At 32.6% G+C, this 27,968-nt stretch overlaps 1 protein-coding gene, 2 long non-coding RNA genes and 1 other non-coding gene across 4 annotated transcripts; 1 reads left to right on the forward strand and 3 right to left on the reverse strand.

Annotated features, from left to right (window-relative positions):
* Positions 1-3,572: 3,572 nt before the first annotated feature.
* Positions 3,573-4,974, reverse strand: LOC136230199 (uncharacterized). Its single transcript, XR_010689300.1, has 3 exons — positions 4,838-4,974; positions 4,118-4,219; positions 3,573-3,701 (listed from the first exon to the last, which is right to left on the reverse strand). It is a non-coding gene; the product is annotated as an uncharacterized lncRNA (long non-coding RNA).
* LOC136230197 (probable indole-3-pyruvate monooxygenase YUCCA5) lies at positions 4,416-6,487 on the forward strand. Its single transcript, XM_066019180.1, has 3 exons — positions 4,416-5,318; positions 5,415-5,786; positions 5,903-6,487. Exons 1-3 carry the CDS (start codon positions 4,644-4,646, stop codon positions 6,128-6,130), a joined length of 1,275 nt encoding a protein of 424 aa, XP_065875252.1. The 5' UTR covers positions 4,416-4,643; the 3' UTR covers positions 6,131-6,487.
* LOC136230198 (uncharacterized) lies at positions 5,140-12,426 on the reverse strand. The gene is made up of 5 exons (XR_010689299.1): positions 12,341-12,426; positions 11,994-12,023; positions 11,709-11,756; positions 5,671-5,809; positions 5,140-5,275 (listed from the first exon to the last, which is right to left on the reverse strand). It is a non-coding gene; the product is annotated as an uncharacterized lncRNA (long non-coding RNA).
* Positions 8,224-8,297, reverse strand: TRNAV-AAC (transfer RNA valine (anticodon AAC)). The gene has a single exon. It is a non-coding gene; the product is annotated as a tRNA-Val (tRNA).
* Positions 12,427-27,968: the final 15,542 nt, after the last annotated feature.

Here is a 27,968-nt window from a genome sequence, read left to right on the forward strand (position 1 = left end):
GTGATGTGAAGTCCATCTACAATATATTGAGCATGGACAACATAATCTCATCATTAGGGTCGAAAAAAGTTCATGCTCACAGCAATGTCCAGAATTGGCATATGGCATAATTTCTAACATTATTACTCCCTAAAAAAGCTATTTATATCTAATACGTATAATATACTTCTTCCCTCTTCTTTCCTCACTGAGACTCGACCAACCTCTATCTTTTTATTGTAGTGATTCGGAAGTAACTCTTGACTAGATCTTCCACAAAATCATCCAAACCGAGAAGGATTTTTACACATTTGTTATTATTGGTGCGTTGAGAAGGGAGTGAACGAAGTTCCTATTTCAAAACCTATTACCAACACCTTCACCATTCCCCCGACATCTCAAAACCCCTACTACACACATATGGAGTACGTATATCCCTTATGTTAATGAGACAAAGAAACAACTTATCAACAGAATTATTGGATTCCTAAATCCATAAGATTTGAATTCTTTCATTAAACCATTTAATCTAAAAGTTTAAACTGACAGGTAGTTATTATTATTATTATTATAATTTCTAACACACTTTCTCATACAGATGGCTCTTGGATTTGAAGCATCAACTACACATCTTCATTTTGCCATGTCATTAACCTAAGAAACTTTGAAACTTTGATGATGTCAATGTCAATGAACCTAACCCAAAAGCTTAACATGATAGTGAAGGCTAAAACAAACCTTTTTCATTATCTCTAACACATAATCCATCAATTTCTAATGAAGTGTATGACCATGTATGTAGAGATATTTTCAAAATAATACAAATAAATAATTATTGAGCTTAAACAATGGTTTCTCATCATATCATACTAGTATATAACTTAAAAAGTAGAAAAACCCAACTATTAGTTGTGATTAATACAATAATCACCCTAATCAATGCATAAACCTACTTCTTAATCATGAGGACGTGTCTAAATGAGATAAGACTTGCTTTATTTATTTATTTTATTTAGTTACAATACACTTGCTTTATTATATTACAATATAGTATATGGATTACTCGAAAGCTAGATGATCCATTAGGCCTCCACGTATATAATAGAACGAAACTCAAGGTTTTATGCTATGTGTATTCATCAATTACATTTTTACACGTTAAAGCTACCTACCTACATCATTATTATTTACAGTTCAACATTTCTAAATCTTTCCATTAAGATTCTCTCTTTTTTTGCACTTGCTCCAAAAGGATTCTGTGTATTTATTTCTCACCACCACGATTCATTGATTTTATCCACTTCGATCGTTCTCGATTTTTATTGTTTATTCCTCCAATATCTTTTTTAATTGAAGTTTAAAGTTGCTGTATAGTATTTGAAAAATGAAAAAAGAAATATAGGTAGGTGTATTAAAAGAATTTAGTACAAGTTTTTGCAGCTTTTAGTCAATTTTTAAAAATGAAATAGAGGTATATGTGTAGTACCTCTGAAAATGATAAATCCTAGGAAGTTTATTCCCCTAGAAAAAGAAAATGAGACACCTAGCTAGTGATGAGCATGCAAGTACATCAATTTATTTAGCTAGCTAAGAGTTTTTGTTTTGGTTGGAAGTACAAAACCAATGTGTGGAACTCATTAAACAAATAATAAATTATATAATTGTGAAAAAATATGCAACAAAAAAACAAATTAGACAAATAATGTGGGGTAAAATATATTCATAGTACCTAAATTATAGTTTTATTAATGTTAAGATACTTAAATTTCATGTTATGGGATAAAAGTTTTAAAATTTTACATTATACTAACATTAAAATAAACTAAAAGCAATAGAAAATAAACTCACAAAAAACTCTTATCTTCTTCATCTAAGTTTTGGGTTTTTCTTCCCGTTTTTAGCCAGAAAATAATCACTTCTTTGCTTTATTTTGCTTTTTCATTACTGGATAGATTTTTTTGATTGATCTATGATAGATTTAGTAGTTTTTTCTTTATTTATACTTTTTTTAATTTTTTCCTTCCTATATGGAGTGGTTGTCGTTGTCTCTCTTTATGGGTGTTATCATTTCCTTTGTTAAAAAAAAAGAGTTTTATTTATTATCACATAAATCTAGCTCATTGAAAGATTATGAAATCATTTCTTGAGAAAAATACTATGAAGTCGGTTCTAGGTGGAGTATGTTTCTCATCGCGGTGCTAAAAAAAGTTTCAAACATTGTCTACTATTACTCTATCACTATCTATAATATTGAAGATGCAGATTCAAAATTTTTTGAATTGAAATTTTTAATTACTTATACTAATGAAACTACTTCATTCTTTTAAAAATATATTATTTTTAAAATTAAGAAAAATTAGTTAAGTTTTTAATGGAATTTTGTTTTCTTTGAATTTTCTTGGTCATATAATATAAAGTAAAAAAATTTATATCCTAAAATGAAGAATAGAAACTATTAATATTTGTAGTGTTATAGTTGAAGGACCATATATGTACTTTACCCATATTACGTGGGGTATATAGATGGTACTAGTGAAGTGTGAAAGAATAGTTGGCAGGATGGGCTCTGTGGGCCGAAACAGCCTTTCAAGTCACAATCCCAATGCTAGGAGCCTTGTGTGGGGTCTAAGATGTTGACTTGGAGGTCTCCATTTTAGCAACTAAGCTGATCCTAATCCACGTGGGCGTATCATGCATTGCCTAGTCAGCAATTTTCCATATGACACGTGGATTTCCATTTTCTTAGATTTTTCCTTCTATTTTGGAGAAAATGAAATAAAATTGCAATATGCTTGAAACCATTATACATAGGCTTTTCAAGAAATTCTGTGGACCAAAAGAATCAAAGGAAGATGAGATGAGCATCAAAGTCACTCTGGTAGCTATTAGAATTAAGTAGAGATTGTAACGGGTAAATATCACCAATAATTTCATTCTCAGAGTAATTACGAATTCGAAAGTTTAGAAATCTTTAAAATTGTATCTAATAAAAGTTAATAATACAATTCATTTTGATCTGAAAGAAAAAATTAACAATTCACTTTGATTCTGAATCTTTTTATTCGAATATTTGTTCAATTTCAGAATCTCTAACATATTTATTTAGTAATGTTAGGAATTTATAAATTTTTAGAATTGTATCTAATTTAAGTCAATAGTTCAATCTGGTTCTTAATATTTTTTATTCGAATATTCAATTCAGCTTCATAATTTCTAACATATAATCTTAGTAATTTGAATTTTTTAAAATTATACCTAATGTAAGTTAATAATACAATTCAGTTTGAACCTAAAAAAAGTCAATGATTCAATCCATTTCTAAATCTTTTTAATTGGGTATTCGGAAGAATTCACTCAATAAGAGATTACGTATGATAAGCTAGTCTGTGAGACAATAGCTTTGAAGAATCTATAAGTTCCATATCCACCCTTAATCATTCTTATACCTTTATATATTTTTGTATGTTTATTATTGAAACTATTAGTCACGTTCTATTACTCTAATGGTGTACATTTTAAATTTTATTTCCATCTGGATACTAGAATGCAGTCTTACCTATTAAAAATCATCCAGTAAGTGAAATAATTTACATATTTAATTACATATTTAATGAAATAAGTATCTCAAACCCTTTTATACAAAGTTCGAATAGTACCTACACAATTTACTAAGAGTCCGTTTGTTTCAGCTGCTCCTATTTGCTGTTGTTGTTAGTCGTTTGCTGCTAAGGATGAGCAACATATATTAGCTGATTTTTATCTAAAAACAGTTGGTTCGAATTTTTACCAAACGTTTTTTATCTCTTTTTTAAACTTAAAACATAAAAAGCAGTTCCAGAAAATGGAAACAGACAGACACCAAATCTGTAAAAAAAAAAAAAAAAAGTTATGAAATAATTTACTGAACATTACACGTTTAACATAATTAATAATTATTACTATTTTTAATATATTTATATTATATAATTATATAAAATATAGAAATCAAATAACCTATTTTTTTTAACACCGCTAAAATTTACCCTCGTAACCCAAATAAGATTCTCAAGCCATTTCTTTCCTTTTCAGTTAAGAAATTCTATACTAATTTAGATAGTAGCACTATATATGCATCTATATGATTTAAATAATTTCTTACCTTGGAATCTTGAGCTTGCATCGAAATCATTCAGCACATGTATATTCTTGGCCTCAAAATCATCAAAATTCTATCCCTTGGTCGGTAATGGTAGAGTGACTCCTATAACAACATTTATTATTCAAACAGAGACTTCATATAATTCCTTTCACAGAAAAATTGAATTATTAAACTTCTCAAGAAAAGAATAAAATAAATCTCAGAGAAGATGCTAATCCTTATACATTAATTAAGCAAGTATATATTTATAAATAAACTAGGATCCAATAATATAATAATTTCTCAAATAATAATAGCTATGACCTTATGATTTGAGGACCCTCCAAAAAGCATTAACTCTCGGCTTATATCACATGGTAGCTCGCCTATTTAAGGACCCTCCACCTCTCATTTCATTTCATCCAAAAACTCAAACAACATCAACCAAAACAGTCTTCAAAACTCTCTTTCATATTCCTCTCAGAAAAAACTTACTTCTTTTCTTATCATTTCACTCACTTTCACTTCTTTTCAACTATATAGCAACATGGAAAACTTAGTCTTTCGCCTAGATAATCATGAAGATTTCTTCTCTCGCAGATGCATATGGGTTAACGGTCCGGTGATAGTAGGAGCCGGACCTTCAGGTTTAGCCACTGCTGCTTGCTTAAGAGAGCAAGGAGTACCATTCGTGGTGCTCGAGAGAGAAGAATGCATAGCATCTTTATGGCAAAAACGTACCTATGACAGGCTGAAACTTCACCTTCCTAAGCAATTCTGTCAGCTACCTAAACTGCCATTTCCTGAAGACTTCCCTGAGTATCCTACAAAGAAACAGTTTGTTGATTACTTGGAATCATATGCTAAGCATTTCGAGATCAACCCGAATTTCAATGAGTGTGTGCAATCAGCTAGGTACGATGAGACCAGTGGTTTGTGGAGAGTCAAAACTGTTTCCACAAGTGGTTCTGCTCGTACTGAAGTTGAGTACATTTGCCGGTGGCTAGTGGTGGCTACTGGTGAGAATGCAGAATGTGTAATGCCTGAAATTGAAGGGTTAAATGAATTCCGCGGTGAAGTTATTCATGCTTCTGCTTATAAATCCGGCGAGAAATACAAGGGTCAGAAAGTACTAGTTGTAGGTTGTGGTAATTCTGGCATGGAGGTTTCTCTTGATCTCTGCAACCACAATGCATCACCATCAATGGTTGTTAGAAGCTCGGTAAGCATCAAATCAGTCAATAATTTAACAATTTTTTCATATGAAAGTGTTTGACAATTGAAACTAATTGGATTGTTCATGTTTCTGAATTTGCAGGTTCATGTATTGCCAAGAGAAATATTTGGAAAATCAACATTTGAAGTCACTGTTCTTTTAATGAGCTGGTTGCCACTTTGGTTAGTTGATAAGCTAATGCTGATACTAGCATGGTTAGTGCTAGGAAATACAGAAAAGTATGGGATAAAAAGGCCAGCAATGGGTCCACTGACTTATAAAGCAACCCAAGGAAAAACCCCTGTATTAGACATTGGTGCATTAGAGAAGATAAAATCTGGAGACATAAACATAGTACCTGCAATCAAGAGGCTTTCTCGTGGACAAGTAGAGTTTGTTAACGGTGAAATTCTTGACATTGATTCAGTTGTTTTGGCTACTGGATACCGGAGCAATGTCCCTTCTTGGCTTCAGGTGAGAAATATGTTCTGCTTTCTCTGTTTTCAGTGATTAAAAATGTCAGAAAAAAATTGTCTTTTTCTGTTTTGGAAGCTTCTTTCTAATGATTAAATTGGTAAATTTATGAACAGGAAGGTGAATTTTTCTCCAAAAATGGATTCCCAAAATCATCATCCCCAAATGCATGGAAAGGAAAAGCAGGGCTTTATGCAGTTGGGTTCTCAAGGAGAGGGCTTGCTGGTGCTTCCTTAGATTCAATGAGGATAGCACAAGATATTGGCAAGGTCTGGAAGGATGAAACTAAACAGCAAAAAAAAAGAACTACTGCTTGTCATAGACGTTGCATTTCCCAGTTCTAAATTTACCCAAAAATACAAAAACAAGTTCATTTCCTAACCAGACACACAGTTCAATTACTTAGTAAATAGTAACTTTTATGATACAGAAGAAAAGGTATAAACATACAGATACAACACAGAGATAGAGCCCTCTCCGAAGGCCCAAATATTTTTACACCCTTTGGGATTTTGCAAACTGAGGATGACGAGGCTTCTCCCTCACTGTTTTTTTATTATTTTCTTTTCAATTTCATACGGTTCAAATTTTCATGTAACATACAGTTTAACTCATCAAAAGTTAAATGACAGTTTGTTTCTTTCACTTTTGAATCATTTGCTAATGTTCTTTCTATTATTTTATATGTACAACACGGTTTTGTAGCACTGGTGGGAAATTTTAATCCATTCTTTTGTTTCTAATTTAAGTGTTTCCTCTTTGTTTGTTGTTTTTTAATTTCCACCTAAAATCTCTCCATTCCTTGTATCTTCTAAGGATCAAATGAAGTTCTTGGTATCGAATAATCTCAAGGGAAATGAAAATTCTTATTATTCTCCTAGCTAGTTGTCATCAAGTTTCATACATTGAACATCTAATAACGGTGCAAGAATCAAATCTCTATAGTTTGGCAACTTGTAATAAAACTGTTTATGTAAAATAAGAATATTCTCCTATCTGTAATTACAAGAAGCTCAAAGTTTAATGAAATTGGAGATTCAAATGTAAATCCTAAATCCTTAAAATTAGCTTGAGCGTTAAAGATCTTAAGTCGATTAAATTAGAAATTTTAAGTTAAAGTTTGCTTGAGCGTTTAAGATCTTAAGTGATTAAATTAGAAATTTTAAGTTAAAGTTTGGGCATTATACCTATTTGGGTCCCTAAACTAAAGCTTCAAAATCAATTAGGACCTTAAACTATCAAAATCATCAATTGGGTCCCTGAACTAAGCAAAAATCATTAATTGAGTCCCTATCCTATCCTAAAATCGGAAACTGTGTCTATTTGATATAGACTGTAATAATATCTGTGTTGATTCAAAATGAGTTTGAGAAAGAAGGTATGAAATTGTTCAACCGAATGATTTTCGATGAGGCCTCAATTGCTAATTCAGGGACCTGATTGATGATTTTGATAGTTTAGGGTCGTAATTGATTTTGAAGCTATAGTTTAGGGATCCAAATGAGTGTTATGCCTTAAAGTTTTAGTATCTATATGGTTCTCCTTTTCATATCTACTTTTTGTATTTTTACTTCAAACAATAGAATAGACAACCGATAAATAACAACGATATATTTGAACCAAACAAACTCTTAATATATGCATCAAACTTTAATCGGAGAAACCAACTAACCTTAAACCAATTAATAGGAATGCACCTAAATCCTAAAATTTTATTTTTTTAAAAACGTTGAACCTAACAGGCTGCTAGACTACATATTAAATTTTATGTGGAGGAAACTAACAGAAAAAAATTTACAACCGACCCAATTAATCGGATTCACCAAAAACCTAAATCTCAGTTTTAATTATTTGAAAAGTATATTACATTATCTTATTCTTGTTGTAATGCTATGACAGACACAGTTTTTCCAATAACAGATTCAGTAGTTTTAGCAACATAAAATCTTATGATCAGGGGCCAAAAAGGGCGATGGGTCCTAGCTCCAACACATCCATATAACACCATATATCCTCACCTTTGGATGATATTGAGAGCCAGTTTTGAAGATGGGTTACACGTCACTGTTCATTTTAATATTATTAATTGGTTTTGACCAACTTACTTAATGATAACATGAGCTTAAAAAGTCTCTGATGCCTCGCACATGGATAGAGCCACAAAGCTCTCCAAAAAAAAAATAACAGTTAAGGCCTTCCTGTACAGCATAACACAAAACCTGAGGAAGCCGAAAGAAACTAAAGCGTAATTAAGAAAAAATAACAGTTAAGGCCTTCCTGTACAGCATAACACAAAACCTGAGGAAGCCCAAAGAAACTAAAGCGTAATTAAGCAGGTGTTCCAAATGTATTTAATTTCAATGAAATAGATGTATGACATGCAAAGCAAATTGTGGGAAAAAATAATGTAAAATGTCAAAAGAAAAAAACACAGAATTGGCGTCGCCCGGACTCGAACCGGAGACCTTCAGTGTGTTAGACTGACGTGATAACCAACTACACCACGATACCTTTATGTTAATGGTCTATTAGTAAATTATTTAAACGGTATTCGGTTACCTTCCAGCAAAAAGCGAAGGCTAGCTGAGACTGCTCAGTGTAAACACGAGTCACGAGCCCCTAAAACGTTCATGTTACGTTCTGACAAATGCATTGCGAATTTAATTTAATGGCCTAAAATTGTGCCATATGCACCTGACAGAGGCATGTATTTAGTTTCTAGATTGTCAATAGAATGTGCAACTATTTCTATCAGATGTGGAGGAAGTGTTATTTCTACATGCCAGAGGCAGAGTGATAGATATGCAGAGGAGCTACTCACAAATTATGCTTCAAATTTTAGGTATACCAAAATCCTGTTTTGATTCATCCAAAGAGAACTCCAACTTCTCTTGCTCTAGTAGAATTCTCTATCATTGATAGAGGTGGTAATTAGTAGCAGAGTCATCCTCTGAAAGCTGGAGTTACAATTTTTTTTTTTTTTCTGTAAAGAGGGTTTCACGGCGGTCGGGGTGCAGTGGCACCCTTGTGCCCTCCCTCCGCCCCTGATGTTAATTTCAAACACAATTTATGCAAACCATTCAACTGACATGAGATAATTATTATTTTTACTATATTTATACTATATCATAAATAGTTATATAATCATGACAACCAGAACTTCCACTCCAATTTCTATCATATAACTACGGCGATACAAATTTAATCGCATCACTGGTCACTAGTGCTACTTGAGGGTAACCCTCAAGTAGTGACTAGTGAGTAATCTAATCTAATAAATATTTTTGTTACACTTACACATAATAACGGGAAGGCATTATTAAACCAATCTAATAAATGTGTGTTCTATATGGTTTGATGGCTCATTTCGTAGTAGCGACTAGTGAGTAGATTCTAGCGAGAAAGTAAATATACTAAATAAACGTTCACCAATGATTGTGGCCCTAGTAAAAAAGCAAGTCTAGGCAAAGAAAGCCGGCCCACACAAAAAGACCACCAAGCTTAAACTTAATAGAGCCTAAAAACATGCGCACATGAGTCCCATGACAAAGGATTCAGAAATTACAAAAAGGGTTTTTCTTCTCTAACTCAATGGCCCATCTCATCCCCAACCTCAAAGGTGCTAACTGAGTTTTTTTTTTCATAAACCTGGGCTGCCTCCTACACCTCCTGTATTGTGTCTATTTCTTCTTGGAATCTTGTGATAAATTTCAACTGCTTCTTCAGTTAGACATCACCAATAAGAAGTGTAAATGTAACACATGGTTCGGTCACCGTAGGGACCCATCTCTTTCATCTTGATCTATAGTATAATAATTCAATTTCTAAGTTACTTATCTTAGAGGTAGTTCCTTCAAGTTCCAGAGGTCCACTTGCCTTTGTTCATGGTAGACAGAAACATGTGAAGAAACTATTTCTCATTTGCATATTTTCTTCTTAATAATTTTAAACATATTAATTTAGAATTTTCTAACCTTATCCAATGGATCTGCTAATCTCCCTTGGGTTACAACCAAAAGTTCTATGCTTATTTTATTGAATACATATTATGTTCCCTAAAGTTCTGTTCTACTCTATAATAGTACTACTTCGTACCTTATATTGAAGTATAATTGGATGATTTGGTTTAACTATTATGCTATTAGGACTCTGTCTATTACTATCCAAAACCCAAACTATTCATATATACGTATCACTTTAAACATTTTTGTTTGGTTTCTCATCATAAATTAATAAAAAATTCTTCAATTATGATCGATCATATTCAGATATTTCAGATCCCTTCCATCATATCATGTTCTACAATTATTAATCATTTCATTATGAATAACAATAATCGATGTTCGTTTCTATAATACAAAACTTTCCCCTCTAAGCCTTCAGAACTGTTGCTTGATTGTAATAATCAGAGACCATTATTAATATATTTTTTTTCTTTTTTTTTGACGTTTACATATTTATATAGATTATCATCCCTGTCAAGACCCATATCTCTATTTCTTTATCATCGTCTTCCTTTTCAAAGCTTTAAATTAAATGAGATTTAAAATATTAAGGAGTTTATGTGTGTAAGTTGTGCTAAAGGATAAATATGTTTTGGCTAAAATTTTCATCAAGGCAAACAAAAGTAAGGCACCATGATATGATAGGCTTAGCACACCATGAACTTGATCTTGGCTCAAAAAGCCCATGGATTCTCTAAATTTACGGTTTTTTAACTTACTTAAAGTTATATATTGGCCATCTAAATTTTGTAAAGAATCTATTGGCCCTCTAAACTTGCTTAAAGTGATATACAATTCAACTTAGTCAACTTATCCTTCAGCCACTTGAACTTAAGAGGTTAACGAGACAAAAAATTAGAGGGCAGTCATTTTTTGGACCAAATTCAAGGCACGGATAGCGCATGATCTATCATAATATCACAATATATACTTGATCTGATTTCCCAGGATTTGACAACTCTAAGCTGCTAGTTTCAATTCAAAACACTCCACATTTGCCCAGCATTTCTGTGTGTATAGATATATATTATCCATTGATATGGAATATTTTCCAACATTGAAATCATCTTATGCAACGTGAATTAGTTCAGAAGATGTTATGTTGTTCTAATGTGCAGACACATAACCCGGATAACATTTTAATCACTAATAATTTCAGAACCTTGATTTTTGTCATAATGGATCCTTGATATGATGCCCGGAGATCATAATGAGATGTCAAAATCAAATATTCGAGAATTCTAAAGATTGAGATATATATGCAAAGAAAAAAGAAGTCAAGCAAATCGACAAATTTAAACCCCTCCAAACCAGGCCGCAGTGGTAGCCTCTTGACAAAGCCAAGCTGTCAAAGGCCACCTCTTGTTAAGGTAAGACAAAGACTGATATACAGTTGAATCACCAGTTGTTCTCATGTCATGTGGACAAGAATCTATAAACATAAGGGTGTACTCTAAACCCAAAACAAGCCAGCTATTTGCAAGCAACAACTCCTGCCCCTTGTCTTGCCAAAGGGGTACATAATTGCATAACTATCAGGTTTCAGGTTTAAACTATATTAAACTGGATAAACTGTAAAACCTTTAAAAACTACACCTCTTATCACATTTTAATCTCAGTGGAAGAGCAGAAATGAAGTAAATTCTAGATGCAACCTTTAAGTATAGATAAGATAGATATTTTCCAGTTACCCTTATAAAAGTAAAATCAATGATTCTATAAAGAAGTAGAATTAAAAAGTTAAAAAAAAAAAAAAAAATTGGGAATTAATGCTCTAGAAAACTAGGAACATAATGCAATTGCTATTATGAATAGCATTCAAGAATATCCAAACATTTGTGTATCCCTGTTAGATAAAAGAACGACAATGATACAAATGGGCAAACAATTTGCTACTGAGAATTCAATATGCACGTACCTCAACCTGACCCACTTCTGCTTCAGCAGGCCCTCTATATTCTTCAACCTGGAGTCAAAAACATTAACACCAAGCTTTAATCCAAACAAATTGATATCGGTTTGTATGTATACCAAAGTAAAACTGTAATCTAATAAAATTTGGAAAAAAAAATCTATAAGTTTCAGGTAGTCTTCTACAATATAATTTAAAAATGGATAAAAAAGAACAAATAAAGAAACACACAAGCATATAGAAGGGGAAAAAAAAAAAAGTAGATTTCTACTTGGCTCATGGCTGTGATACCTTTGCATACTGCTCTAGGGGTTTGATAACCTGCATTTAGGGGAATTTCCATAAGAATACTAATAATCGTAAGCAGTCGTTCAAATTTCCAGTATACAAAAGACTACATTTATCCTCAGTAAAGGAAACAATTTAATACATCAAAGCGGTGAGTGAGGCACAGAAATTCTAATTACTAGCTAATCTAGTGATTTGATTTCAACATTATTCAACTACAGAACATATCAAATATGCAATCGGATATCAGAAATTTAAAAATATTGTTTAAAACGAGACTGAAGTTCTGCGAAACCCTAGGGATCCAGTACAAAAGAGAAAAATAGTGAGCAAAAGAAGATGAGAAGCACCGATTTATGGAGAACCGACGAAGAATCGTATCGGAAACTCTGGTAGAGAGATAGTGCCAAATTGAGTTCGCCTTCAAAGTTCAAACATTCGCGGGAAAGAAAATTGAAACTGGAACGACTTTGAGTTTCACATTCTTGTACAGTTTGTCAGCCCATGTCCATTAGCCCAATAGTTTTATGGCCTCCACATGTTTCTCTAATACAAACCTTATATGTAAGGCCCACTTCGGCTCAAAGAGGAAAAATGAACATTTTGAAATACAAATAAAAAGGGAAATTTATATAGAAATTCAATTTTAAAAAACTATTTACAACTATGTCAAGTTATAATTTTGAATTATATCAAACTAATAAAATTATTATTTTTAGATATTAAAGTTTATAAATTAGAGGTCTAAAATATATTGTCAAAAGTTTGAGATTTATGATTTGGGGTTTAAACTTTTTAAATTAGGTGTAAAAGCATATTTTATTTGGTATATATAGAAAAAAAATGATATATTGATAATTAAGTTTGATGATATAATTTAGTTGTAATTTTGTAGTCAATTATGATATTCATCTAAAAAGCCCAAATAAAAAAAATATAAATGAAATAAAAATTATACTCATTGCCTCATTACGTGACAAGCTTTGCCTTAATCATTTTTATTCTTAAAGTGTCATCATTCCTTTTCAAAGTTTTCTTTTATCATTTCTCATTTTATTCCTATTTTTCTTTTTCACCTTCGAAGTTCTCTTTTGACTGTTTAGGAAGGCATCTTCAAGTAATATGAATTTTGAGATTTCGTACGCCCAGTTAAGCCGAAAGGAAGAGAAATGAGGTGATATCATGGTAGAGGAGGTTGATCTAAGTACAAAGCAGTTGGATATGCAGTGGTGCTTAGTTGGTAAGTTTCTTAGTGATAAATTGGTGGATTTTCATTCCATGCGTGACCTTATGGTTGCACTATGGAAGCCTGGTAAATGGGTCTTCTTTAAAACGGTCAATACTAATTTGTTCATATTTCAGTTTTTTCACGAGATTGATATTAGAAGGGTCATTGATAATGATTCATGGAGTTTGAGAATAAACTGTTTCTTACTAGAAGGTTGGCCTAGACTGATATTCCTGCTAAGGTTCCTCTTTTTAATATTGATGTTTGGGTTCAAGTCCATAACCTGCCTAGCGGCTTCATGTCGGAAAAAGTTGCAATTACAATTGGTAATCATATGGATAAGTTCATTAGCATCAATCCAAATAATTTTATGGGAATATGGAGGGAGTACATGTGTTTAAAAGTGTCCAAAGATGTCCATGAACCTCTCATGAGAATGATGAAGATGAAGAAATCCACAGGGGACTGGTTTTTGGTTGATTTTAAGTATGAACGTATCAAAAAATTATGTTTTGCTTGTGGCCTTTTGGGCTATACTTGTTTTTTTTTCCCAATAGTCTATGAGGCAAATGACAGAAATGTGAAATGTCCTTCACGTCCTAGTATATTGCCTCTTTCGGGGAGGAAACATCCCAACAAATAGGCTAGATGGCTGGTGACAAAGGCTAATGTGCGTCAATGTTATCCGAACCGGCCCGGACATAAAACCGGATTTATAGAAGGGTCACGGGTCACTCGGTCAGACCGAATGACGTAATAAATAAAAATGTATATTAATTATATATAACTAATTTAAAATTATAAATATAAACAAATGTTGGTTTAGTTAAACTATAGTGAATTATAAATATAAACTTACAACAAACGTAATTAATGAAACTATGATAATAAATTAAAAATACAAAGTGTTTCAAAAAAAATATTAAAAATAAAAAGTGATTAATAAATGGCTTTTACGGATGAGGTTTGATAACAATTGAATATAATAATTCACCTAATAAAGAAAGTCCCAGTATTATTGAGGACAAAAAGTCCCACATCGTTTATACAGTAAAACCTCTATATAGGAATACACTTGGGACCGGACTATATGTATAACAATTAGGAGGTTATTACTAAATAGAGTTTGGTAATAGAGGTTATTACCAAGTTGGGACCGAGTTTTTTATAACAAAATAGAGGTTATTCCTATATAGAGGTTTTACTGTATGATGAGAATAGGGTAGGGAAAGTAATTATAAATAGACGTGTTTATGGATCAACCTTCAAGGGTCAATAGGTGATCCATCAGGTTGTGGGCTATGGGCCTAATATATCTGATGTTCTAATAAATAAGTTTTTAATATTTTTCCACTGTATAAGAACCGGGGTTGCACCGAATTTTGGCTTGACTGTCGATTTCCGGTCTAACTCCAGTTATGTCTAGTTTTTTTACATAAAAAAACCATTGTAACTCAAAATGAAAATCTAGTCGGTTCCCGAACTGATTGGTCCAGTCTGAGTTTTATAACATTGGTCTGCGATGAGGGGAGGGTGGATGTACAACAGGGGGGAGCTATTGAAACCATACAGTTACAAAAGGAAATTAATCCAATTAGTGGGGATAATGGGCAGTTTTAGGAAGTTAGTGGTGTTGATGTGCATAATCAGGACGTTGTTAGTGGGAAAATTAATATCGTAATTGATAGTCTTGGTGGGTCATATGTTATTAGTTGGAAAGCTATAGTTAGGATCAAGATGACGAGGTGATATTATGGATAACAAACGTATAAGAAAACAAATTTTTTGTGGCGAAAAATTAGTGGGTAAAATAAATTCCCCATAAAATACAACACATGTAGGGAAATTTGGATTCGCCATATACGATATATAATAGTGGGGATTTCAAATATTCGCCACAATTAACATCATATATTGTGGAGAACCCCGAATCGCCACAAAATAATATATATATTGTGGCGATTTCCTATTTTCCCCACTAATGTATATACACTATAGTGGCCATATTATGAAATTCCCCACAATAAAGCTAAATAATAGCGCCAATTTTAGGCAGTAATAAAAAAATTCGCTCTTTTTATCTCCCTCTGTCACCTAATAAAATATCATAAATATATTATGGGGTCGTCACAAAATAATGTATTGATTGTGGGGATATTCGGGATTCCTCACTAAAATATATGCTCAATAGTGGAGAAATATTAGATTCCCCACGGAAACACTAAAATAATAGTGCCAATTTTTAGGCGCTATATATCTAATCCCGACAAAAATTCCAAAATATATATATATAAAAATTGGTACCAAATAATAAATACATATATATTTTTATAAACTCTTTCTTCTCTCTGCAATGAAAGAAGAGCACGATAGAAACCTCTCTCTACAATAGAAAAACCCTAACTTTAATCCGAACCCATTTTCTTCTTCACATTCAACCATACTCATGGATTAACTTTAATCTGAGCCATTTTCTTCTCCACATTCAACCATACCCATGGATTTTAGCTAAAAATTAAGTGTCCTCGATGTGGTGGGATATCAACTTCTGATTCCTCAATGTATCTCAAAATCGGAAGAACCTTTCTCAACCCACTGCATCTTCTCCAAATCAAGTTATTTTGGTTAGTTATTTTCTAATTTCATATACTTGTTTAATTTTAGAGCATGCTTTCTGATTATGCTTTGGGGGGAAAATGGTATTTTAGATGATTTACTAGTTTTAACTTCCATAACATTTCAGAATCAAGAATCTTCATTCCACATTCACAAGCAAGAGCTCGTGGATTAGCATTAACTGGAAAGAAAGGTATCCATTAATTTCATCATCCTTCTTTACTGCTCTATAGAAGTTACCATTTTCAGTCCAATTCCCTTTAAATGACAGAGCTCGGCTTTAATTTTATCAACATATAGTGTGTCTTTGCAACATAGAGCTGGTGGAGAAGGAAGTTAACTAGGAAAAAGGTTGCATTTATTTTGGTGAGTAAAAATTCTTACTTGACCTAATTTTGTTACTCTGGCTGACTACTTTGTTTATATGCAATAAATATGGTGTGAGTGATAAAGAGGGTAAATTTGACAGGAAAACAAAGCTTTATGTTATAAATAGATAGTGTTTTGTTGTGTGTTTCATTGTTCAACTTTATATTATGTTTGTTAAGTTACTTCTTTTGGTATCAACATGTTTGGTCTGATGGTAATCTGATTAAGTGAAAATTGTCACTTCCATTTGATTGTTTAAATGGGATAATTTGTTTTTGAGTATATCTAAGCTTGATCTTAAGTGTTGGCCCTATTAAATTTTGTTTGATATCATAATTTCAAGGTTTAGGTTCAAAATCTTAAATTCCAATTAAGGATTAGGGTCTGTGACCTTATGGAGTCTCAAGATCATCCAACTTGAAAAGGTAAAGTTTTTTTTTTTTGAAGGTAATGTGATAGATATTGGGATAAAAAGAAGAGAGATATAAAACATAGAAGATGAACGAAGCCTATGTAATCGAGAATGACATTAAAGGAACTAAAGGCAATAGTAGAATAGAAAGTGACATGTGGATAGAGCGAGTTGGAGTTTGTTATATTAGTAGAGATTGTATATAGTGTAGAGCAGTTTTGGGAATTCATTTTGGGAATCGGCCTTTTGGCTTCGGAGGAAAGCTTTTCTCCTTAGGCTAGTGCATAATAGAGTTATTTCTGCATTATTCCCATCTATTTCTCTATTAGCAAGAATGCCAGTTCTATTTCTTCATATTAGTGCTTGTTAATTAGTATTTGCCTTTGACTATTTTTTACTGTTTTTTTTTTACTTTATCGATTTTCAAGGTCATCCAACTTGAAAGTGTAAGAAAATGATCTAATAGATATGGCGAGATAAAGAGAATCACTGATATAGAAAATAGAAGGCTAAAAAAACTTGTGCGATTAATTGAAACTAGAAGTTGTATTTCCGGATTAAGAGTATTCCTTTTATGGATATTGGATGAGTTGGTTGCATTCCGACCATGGTAGACAACAAGGTCTTATTTGGCATCGAAGTTCAGTTTTGATAATCCTAATTGTAAAGCATATGACTCTATTGCTTATTTGGTTTAGGTTGGAGAGTATTTTGTAGAATTCAGCGTTACTGTATTTGGTATCTATAAAAGTTCCTCTGGCTAATTAGGATATCATCATGCACTTAGAGACATGCTTATTTGGCTTAATTACTTAACATGTTATAAGACACCATGAGGCACAAAGACAGGGCCATAAGGCAGTATAAAACACAAACTATAAGAACTGAACCAACAATTCCAATTGGAGTGATTTTGAAGGGTTTTGAATCTCTTCTGCCATTGTTCCAATTGAGTCATACCCGATGTAGTTAAATTAACTATAGCTGCTTCATTTACTATTCCTTCAACACCATAAGGAGCATAGAACATTATTATCCAATACTATATTAATAAGGGATAAGGTACTAAAATAGGCCTATGGTTTTTGGGGAAGTATCAATTTAGGATCCATGTATAAAATAGCACCAATATAGGCTTAACGTTTAAAAAATATACCAATTTAGGCCTCGACGTGTCTCGTTCCATTATCGAGGCCTAAATTGGTAATTTTTTTAAACGTTAAACCTATATTGGTGCTATTTTATACATGTAGACTAAATTGATACTTCTTTTGGTACCTTATCCCTCTTAAGAAATTTAGGCGTAACTTCATCCCAAAATTTAGACGTTAAACCTAGAATTTGAAGTACATGTCTACAAGTAGAAAGTTAAGGAAATGTGAATTAATATTGGCAAAGAATGCAGTGAGTGAGTAGGCCTTATAGATAGAAAATTGTTAAGTGCAAAATCAGAATAAGAGTGAAAGTACATTGACCCATTATTTGCATGCAAGTTCTGACACAGATGTGGTAGATAAGGTCAATATCTTCTTCTTTTTACAAGTATTAATTAATCATTGAATATCACTATGCATCCTCGTTATTTGTTTTATGTTTTTGGGGTTTTAGACTGTTTACTATTGCCTATGTGGACTTGACTATACGGATATAGAATCTTACATGACTTACCTTCGTTCAACTGATCGTATGTATTTTGCAAGTTTTTTTTCACCTTTTTCTATCTAATTCATGTTGGAGTTAATACTGATCAGATTGTGAATTTTATTCTATACTTTTGATAATTATTTATTTTAGACCTAAAAATGATGAAAAATTCGAAGGCATCTTCAACGGCAAACATAAATGCAACAATCAGGTAAATCTCAATTTTTGATCATTTATTGCAATGTTTTTAAAAAATTCTACTTTTTATTGTCATGTGCAATCTGAAAGCATATCCTATATTTGTTTAATTAGGAATGACTCATTGTATATGTGAAGTAATATTTTAGTATTAGAGCTTGCATATTGTTGTTAGTGTCAATTAGTAATAATGTGGATAGAAATGCAAAAGTGTTATATTTTTTAGAGGTAATGCTAGCATTTGGTGCGGTAGTTTTAGCCGGAATGTTAGAGGTAATGCTAGCATTTGGTGTAGCAGTTTTAGCCTGAATGTTAATTGAATTTTTACTATATCAAGTGCTTAGATTGAGTCAATGGCATGGTGGGGAGTGGTTTGTGGTAAGCAATAGTCTGAATGTTTGAGAATTACTGGTTGGGGTTAAATGACTTATAAATTGTGTCATCTCTGCTTTCTAAATTTATAATGTTTTGGTCTTCTCTATATTGTTCATAAAAAATTAACTCATAAATATTTCTTGTTATTTTATGAAATACTGCTCTTAAGTATGTTGTTTCCTATTTTGTGCAGTAAATTTTTTTATTTCTGTTCCAAATTATTGAGCTTTATTTATTATCAAACTATTGTATTTCCTTCAATTATTTATTGGTTTAGCCACAAGATGGGATTATAATTAATTTTCTTTATTTTTCTTTCACTTTTAACAGACGAATGAAGAAAGAAAAAAAAAATGAAACTCTGATTGTGTACAGATGCATGAGTTTTTGTGTGAATACAAGTAAATTATGCTTTACCATTTCATTTTTACATGTTGGACAATATTCTAATGTTTACATTATAGTTGAATATAATACTAATCAAAATGTTAATATTTATCAATTTTGACAGGCTTGTTAACTTTTGCGGACATAGGACGACTTCTAACAGACTTGTTCATATATGCTATTTTGGTATTGTCCCAATGTTATGAACTTGGTCGACTTACATAATATTTTTTGGTCCATTTTGTAAAGTTGTATCAATTTTTGTAACTAATATAATTTTATTATCAATGATATATAATTATTAGTTAGTCCTCTATATTAATTTTGTTTTAACAATTTAGTTAAATTCGTTTATATTCTTAATGTATATAATATTTAGTAATAAATATCTAAATAAATAAAAGAAATACTAAAAATTAAAAACAATAGTGGGGATATTGGGTTTGAGGGGATTTCATTTTCCAAAAAATATATAATTAATGGAGAAATAATTCTCCACATAAAAGTGAGGATTTATGGGGATAAAAATATATCCCCACAAAAGAAGTTGAGTTTTTATGAGAAAATCATTCCCCACATAAAAATGAGAATTGTGGGGAAATCCAAATTTCACTATAGATAAGTATAAACATTAGTGGGGAAGTGTTCCCCATAAAAAAACATTACTATTTGTGACGGAAAACAATTCTCCACAAAATAGTATGAGGATTAGTGGAGAAATTTTCCCCACAAATTTATCTCCATACCGTCACAAAATAGGCGAATTTATATGAATTAGTGGAGACATTGTTCACCATAAAAAGAGGGTCTGGTGTGACGATCACAACAATCGTCACAAACAAAATGCATTTTTTGGAGACCTAATATTTCACCACAATTGTGTTTCTAATGTGGCGAACGAAATTTTCGCCACAATTACCTTTAACGTCGGTCAAACAGTGGCGATAATGTGGTGAATTTTTTTCCCCACAGAAAATTCATTTTCTTGTAATGAGAAAAGATGGGTTTGGAGAGAATGGAGTAAGTTTTAAGAACACTACTAATTTGGATCCAAAAAATAGGCTCTATGCGGGTGCTGTAGGCCAGGCCTGCACATCATCATGACTCTCCTTGGATGGAACTGTTGTGGGATGGGCAACCCACAGACAGTTAGAATGTTGTTGGATATGGTGTGTAACTATAAACATAGTCTAATTTTTTTTTATGAAACACATATTGGGAGGGGTTGGATGCTTTAAGACACGGAATGGGTTATACAGATTGTGTCAATGTTAATTGTATTGGTAGGAGTGACGATCTAGGACTTATTTGGAGAAAGGATGACATTGTTCAGATTAGAGATTATAGTAAAAAGTTCATAATAAAAAAACAAAACTTATAAAAAAACATTTGACTTCAGAATCTATATATATATATATATATATATATATATATATATATATATATATATATATATATATATATATATATAAATAGCTAAGCTCCATAAGCTATTTCTTATGATGATACATCATTAAGTGATGATGTGTCAAATGCTAAAAAAAAGCTCAAAAAGTTATTTATCATGATGACATATCATTAAGTGATAATGTGTCAAAAACTATAAAAAAAAGACATTTTATATAATAGAATATGATTACATTTAACTTAATAAATAATACTCTACAAGCTTAAAGGGAAAATATTTTCCTCTTACATCTTTTTTACATGTAGAGTCTCCCTCTAATGGTAGCTATGTGTGGAAGGGCTTTATGGATGTAAAGAAGATTTTCTTCAATGGCTTATATTGGAGGGTGGGAAATGGTTTGTCTATTAACCTATGGAAGGATAATTGGATTCCTTTATTATGTAACTTAAAGTCTTTCATTAGGCATAATAGACTACCATCATATTCTGTAGATTGTCTAATAGATGTTAAAACGGGATAGTGGAAGGCTGATTTGATCAAATCTAGTTTCTTGGCTAGTGAGGCTGAAGCAATTCTAATGATCACCCTAAGTTTTCAAAAGCCAAATGATGATTTGTTTTGGTATTGTGATCACCGAGGTATCTACTCATTTAAATCAGGCTATTTTTTAGCTAAAGAAATTAAGAGAGATAAGTTGGATTGTTTTGTGCTTACAAATCTCCAATGTCGCTGCTCAGGAGTATTAACTCAATGTCCTTTTGTGGCTCTGAAGATGAAACAATCATGTATCTCATTAAGAATTTTAGGGCATTTAAGCTGGTTTGGAAGAATGTGGTTTTCGATTATCGAGTAGACAAATTTGTTGTTATAAACTTTGTAGCTAGATTGGGAGTGTTTTTGCTTCTCTTCCAAAGAATCATATGGTTTGTTCATTGGTTGCCTATAGTGGATTTGGTTTAGCAAAAATAGTGTGGTTCATAATTCTCCAAAAGTGTAAGCAGTTGAGATTGTGTAGAGGACTTAGCAGTGGCTTGCTAATTAGAAAGCTGCTCAAGTTCAAATTATACGACTTTTTGAGATTTCTGAGATTGGTGTTTGGGATAAATGGAAAGATCCTATCTATTCTATGGCTAAGAGTTCAATATGGATGTTTTTTGGAAAAATGATAGGAAGGTTTGTGGGTTGGGAATTATAGCTCAAAATAGTTTGGGTAGGTGTTGCTTTCAACATCGATGGTTGTCTGATGGTTATTCATTTTGTTATCAAAATGAATATTTTGATGGCGCATAGGAAGGCAAAAAAATTCATGTACGAGCTACTTGAATTGATGTGGCAAAACAATTAAATGACATTTAATTTACATCATTATACAAAACAAAAAAAAAATTGTGGAAAAAGAAAAGTATTTTTTTATAGATATCCATATTGAGAATTCAATCTTTCAAGTGGTAATCTTGATGTGATGCATATAGAGAAACATGTTTGTGATAACTTTGTTGCCACACTATTGAATCTTGACAACATGCCAAAAAGGCAACATGAAAGATTGTCTTGATTTAGTAGAAACAAATATCAAATATGAACTGGACCCTAAGTGGATGGCAACGGGAGAAGTATAATTCTCATAATGTGTTTTAATATGACACAGGGAGAAAGATATTTTCTATCAAATTCTTAAGAATGAAATTTCTTGATGGTCATGTATCAAATATATCTAGGTGTGAGCATTTTAAAGAACACAAAATCATTAGGTTAAAAAAATCATGATTGTCATATTCTTATAAAATATCTTCTTCTTATGGCTTTACGGGCATGTGGTCCATTAAAATCAGTGATTAGAATTATAATAGAACTACTATATTTTTCAAATTAATATACTAAAAAATGGTTGTTATTTAAGAGTGTGATAAAATTCAAAAGTGAATTTTTTTAATACTATGAAATGTGGAGAAGACATTTCTTCCATTATTTTTTTACTGCAATGCCTCGTTTTATAGTACATTTGATTGAAGATGTGAAATTAGAGGGGTGAAATATAAATGGATATGTATCATACATAAAAGCATATCTTGTATTTTACTAAATATACAATTTTTGTCTTCTCAATTAATTTAGTCTTTTTTTTAAGGGATTTTGTTCTTTTTAAATCGTATGTGAGAAATAGATCACATCTAGAAGGATCAATTACATAATGGTATATAGTTGAATAATGTCTAATATTTTGTTCACAAGTATTTGGAGGGAGAGTATAGACTAGATTTAATCAATCGTTAAAGAATCTAAATCCTCCTTTTATTGACAATGGCAAGTATTTATTTTAAGTGCTAGTCAAATTATTGAAAAATCATAAGATGTATCTTAGATGACTTATCATTCTTAGGATTAAATACGAAAACACATTAAAAAAAAGGTTTAGATCTAAACCTAGGCGCTAAGAAACTCTCATCTTCTTCATTCAGATTTTGGGGTTTTCTTCCGGTTTTTAGTCAGAAGATAAAGGGTAAATTTCATCAATGGTGTACAACATTTGTCCTATTTCACACTCTGGTGTACAACCTTCAATTTATCTCACTAATATGTACAAACTTATAAGTGACCTCCTACTTTAGTGTATGGCCGGTTAAAATGACCGGTCAACTCTAGTCAATGCGACACATCATCATTCTTTTATCCCTCCCATTTAAAAATGTGGGACCTCTAAGATTAAAATGTCTAAACTATCCTTATTTCTTTAAGGTATCCATCTATCTCTTTATCTCATTCCCTCCATTTCTTTCTCTCTCTCCAAATCTTTTTTCCTTATTTTCTTTCTCTCTTTACTGTATATATTTTTGGTCTCTCTCTAACTTTCCTTGAATCTGAATGTTTAATTTTGTTCTTTCTCTTCTTCTTTGCATCTCTTCTTTCCTACATTTTCGAATTCCTAATAAAAGGATCCTGACATTGAAAACTGCATTTTAACAGTCAGTATTCTAAAATCTCAATGGTTATTTCCCTAACTTAAAAATAGTATTTGTTCAAAGATTCCAATGAAAAAAAAAGATAGGAAGAAAACAATTAAGAAAGAAAAAAAAGCAACATTAAGAATAAATAGAGTAATTTGAAAATTTGAAGATGAAGCAAGACCCAAAAGGGCATATGATCCAGTCCAGATGGTATGGCTAATTAATAATAATATGGGGAAAATGAGATTAGCTGCATTCAACAATAAATAATATTATATATCGAAAAGGGGAGAATTGAAATAAGGATCCATATTACAGCAATGTAGAAAGAGAAAAAAGGTAAACCCACTACCTATCTATCTATGTCTTTTCAAATCAAGATTTATATAAAATTTTCAAAAATTGGTTTGCCTTATTCCGGAAAAACAAAACAAACATAAAAATGGACGAGGATGAGGTTTATCCACTATGTTATCCATCGTTGTTCTTTGAGGAGAGGATGATGTTTCTGTTTCTCTCTATTTAAAAGGGGGTTCTCTCTTTTCATTTATCTTAGAACTTAGTAGATCTAATGTTTACTCTTTTTCGATTTTCTCTATTCAAAAGCTGTTTTTTTGAAAAAAAATTGATTGCAGAGGTTTTTAATATTTGGGCAGGTAAGATAAAGAACAGACCAAATAAATATACATTAGAGAGAGAAAGAAAACAAGGGAAGAAGATTTGGAGAGAGAGAAAGAAATGAAGGAAGAAGATGAAGAGATAGATGGATACCCTTAAAGAACAATGGTATTTTAAACATTTCAGTTTTAGGGGTCCCACATTTTTAAATAGGAGAAATGAAAAAATGATGATGTGGTGCGTTGACCGGTCATTTTAACCGACCATACACCAAAGTGGGAGGTCACTTATAAGTTCGTACATATTAGTGAGATAAATTGAAGGTTGTACACCAAAATGTTAAATGGGACAAATGTTGTACACCATTGATGAAATTTACCCGAAGATAAGCCATTTCTTTATTTTGTTTTGGTTTTTCTTTATGGAATATATTTTTTATTGATCTACTATGGCAGATTTTGTAGTTTCTTCTTTATTTGTTTATTTTTTGTGCTTTCTCCCTTTATGGGTGGTTGTGGTATGTTTCCCTATATGGGTGGTTGTCCTCTATCTCCTTATATAAGAGTTATCAAGTTTTTCTTTATAGAAAAACAGAAGGTTTTGTCTATCATCACATAGATCTGACTCATTGAAAGATTATTGAGTCATTCCTAGAGAAGAATATTGTGAAGTCGATTCTAGGTGGAGTATGTTTCTCGCCATTATGCCAAAACCAGTTTTAACCACTGTCTATTATTGCTCTATCATGATCCATGTTGTTAAAGATGCAGATTCAACATGTTGAAACACCTTTCCACATGATTTTGATTTGACAAAATTATTTATGTTAATTCCATGATTAAACAATTAAATTTAAGTGCTTTGGTTTAATTGTATTAATATGTTTGTTCAATGTTGAGTAAGTAAACTGACTAGAACAGGAACTAAGTGTTCATAAAAAGAAAGACAAAACAAAGTCAGCTTAAGCAGATCACACATCAGAAGCTGAGTGGAATACAACTCAGCGTTGCAAAAGAAATGTCTTCTTAAGAAAAGCTTGAAGGTGAAGCTGTGGAGTCAAGCTGAGCAACTTTCAAAGTCACCGCTAAGTCAAGCTGAGTAAAGATCAAGTCAGTGCCAATGATCCGTTTACTAGAAGACATGATCCGACAAATCTCTACAACAAATCAGAAGCCTCGAAAATATGATCAAGGATCTTTTCGAGATGCATGGACTGTCTGGATTTTGGCTAGAAGACAAACCTGGCGCTAGAAGACGAACCTGGCGCAAGAAGACGAAACTGGCAAGCCTACCTCCTGCGCAGATTCAGAAGACATGATTGGCCTGCAATTCTGGAAGCTGACCTATCAATGACGAAATAAGACCGTTTACTCCCAACGGATATATCAGAATTCAAATCATTTGAAGCTTCAGAATTCAGTATAAATGGACAAGTTCATCACTTGGATCATTGCCGAACATACAAGAGAGAAACAGACAAGCAAAATCTTCACTAAGTCAAAGAATCCAAAAGAGAAGCTGTCTGAATAGAAAAAGCAAGTTCTTACACCCAATTCCAATCATTGTGTAAAAGTTTAGAGTGAATTATATTCATCTAAAGTGTTCGCTTTGTAAGAACAATCTTGTATCAATTGTAAAGGTTAGAAGAGTGAAGCTGAGTACTCGGTTATAGTACTCAGTGGTAGAGAAAATCTGAGCACTCGGTTATAATGTTCAGTGGTTGATAGGATTGAGTAGATGAATAGAGGATGGTACTCTTGCATACTCAGTTTCTATTGTAAACGGTTTGTGCTCTACCTTTAAAGAGCTCAGTAGTGGATTGAAAAAGCTCGGAGGGATTCTGGGGACTGGACGTAGGCGGTGAGACCGAACCAGGATAAGTCTGCTGAGTAATCTCTAACCGTTTCTCTTGATATATATATATATGTATGTGTTGCTTGCTTAAATTGCTCAGTAAATAATTTGTACAAGTCGATGCTGAGCAATCAGAGTGCTGAGTTGGAAGCTGACCTAAAGTGTTACTTCTCAACTCACAATTGAAACAGCTCCAGTTCGTTTCTGATTAAAGTTGTCTCACATCTCATTCAGCCTTTCTGACCTAAAAGCTGAGTTAAATCATCAAATAATTAATTAAGTCAGCATTATTAAGCGAAAAAGTTATATTAGTTCCTAACCCCCCCCCTTTGGAACTGATCCTACTACGTTACACGGGACCAACAAGTGGTATCAGAGCTAAGTAGCTCACTATTCAAGATAAAACTATCTTGAGCTGATCCCTGTAAATGGCTGAGAACAGCACTCGTTTCCTTCCAGGAAATCAAACAACACAGATACTCCCTGAGGGATTATCTATTAGTCGGCCTCCACTCTTCTTCGGGTCAAATTATACATTCTCGAAGAACAGGATGAAAAACTTTATTTAGGCAACAAACATGAGTGCATGGCTATCTATAGTCCAAGTCCTGTTTGTTCCCTATGAAACTATTGATGGTGTAAAGTCCGTCAAAAGTGAGGATAAATGGTCAGATGATGACCTTAAGAAATTACAAAATAATGCTTTGACTATAAATATGCTTCACTGTGCGTTAGATGCTGCAGAGCACAACAAAATTTCAGGTTGTGAGTCAGCACAGGAGATCTGGAAGAAGCTAGAGGTGACTTATGAAGGAACTAGCAAGGTCAAGGAGCCCAAAGTGAATCAGCATATGCGACTATACGAGCTGTTCGAGATGAATGATAATGAAGACATCTCAGAGATGAATGCAAGATTCACTAACATCATAAATGAGCTTAAGAGACTCGGCAAGAACTTCACAGAAGAAGAACAAGTGAAGAAAATCTTAAGAAGTCTCCCCAAGAGCTGGTAAGCTAAGAAGACAGCTGTGGAGGAAGCTCAAGACCTGACCACGTACAAATATGATGAGCTTATTGGATCTCTGCTGACCCACGAGATCTCCATGAAGAATTTTGAGGCCAAAGAAAAGACTGAGGACAAGAAGCAAAAATCTCTTGTCATGAAAGTTGACTCAACAGAAGCTGACTCATCAGACGATGAGGAGATGGCCATGTTCACAAGAAAGATGAAAAAGCTGTTTAAGAAAAATGATAAATACAGCAAAAGGCCATTCAAAAGAAGTGACAAATACAAAGCTGAGTCGAGCGACAGCAGACAAAAAAAGGACAGCTCAAAGCCAGTCACCTGCTTTGAATGCCATCAAGTTGGGCACATCAAATCAAGTTGTCCCACCTTAAAGAAAGACAAGAAGGGAAGCAGAAAGGAAATGGTGGCCACATGGAGTGATAGTGATGAGTCAACCTCGTCAGAAGCTGATGCCACCGAGTCAGTAAACATATGCTTCATGGCTGACGAATCTGCTGACCTGTGCCATTCTGAGCAAGCTGACCAATCTGGTGAATCCGATCATGAGGAACACTCAACTGAGGTAACATCCCTATCTTTGCTCAGAAATGAAATGACCAATGCCCTGAGTGATCTCTATACACTGATCAAAAGGTGTAATAAGAAAGTAAGAGCACTCAACAGGCGATGTGATGAGTTTGAGAGGTCAAATTCAGTGACCTTCGACATCTCCTTCAGGACAACACTAGGCAAGATGAAAATCTAAAAATCATGCATAGGTTTGTCTCTGAAGTCCAATCAGATTCCAAGAAACTGAGGAAAGATATCACATCAATACAGAACCAGCTGAGTACATCGGCTAAGAAGAGGTTCCATCCAAAAACTGAGTACTTAGGTACCAGTCAACAAAGGTGGAAT

Source organism: Euphorbia lathyris, chromosome 5 (genome assembly GCF_963576675.1).
Source record: "Euphorbia lathyris chromosome 5, ddEupLath1.1, whole genome shotgun sequence".
Taxonomy (NCBI): domain Eukaryota; kingdom Viridiplantae; phylum Streptophyta; class Magnoliopsida; order Malpighiales; family Euphorbiaceae; genus Euphorbia; species Euphorbia lathyris.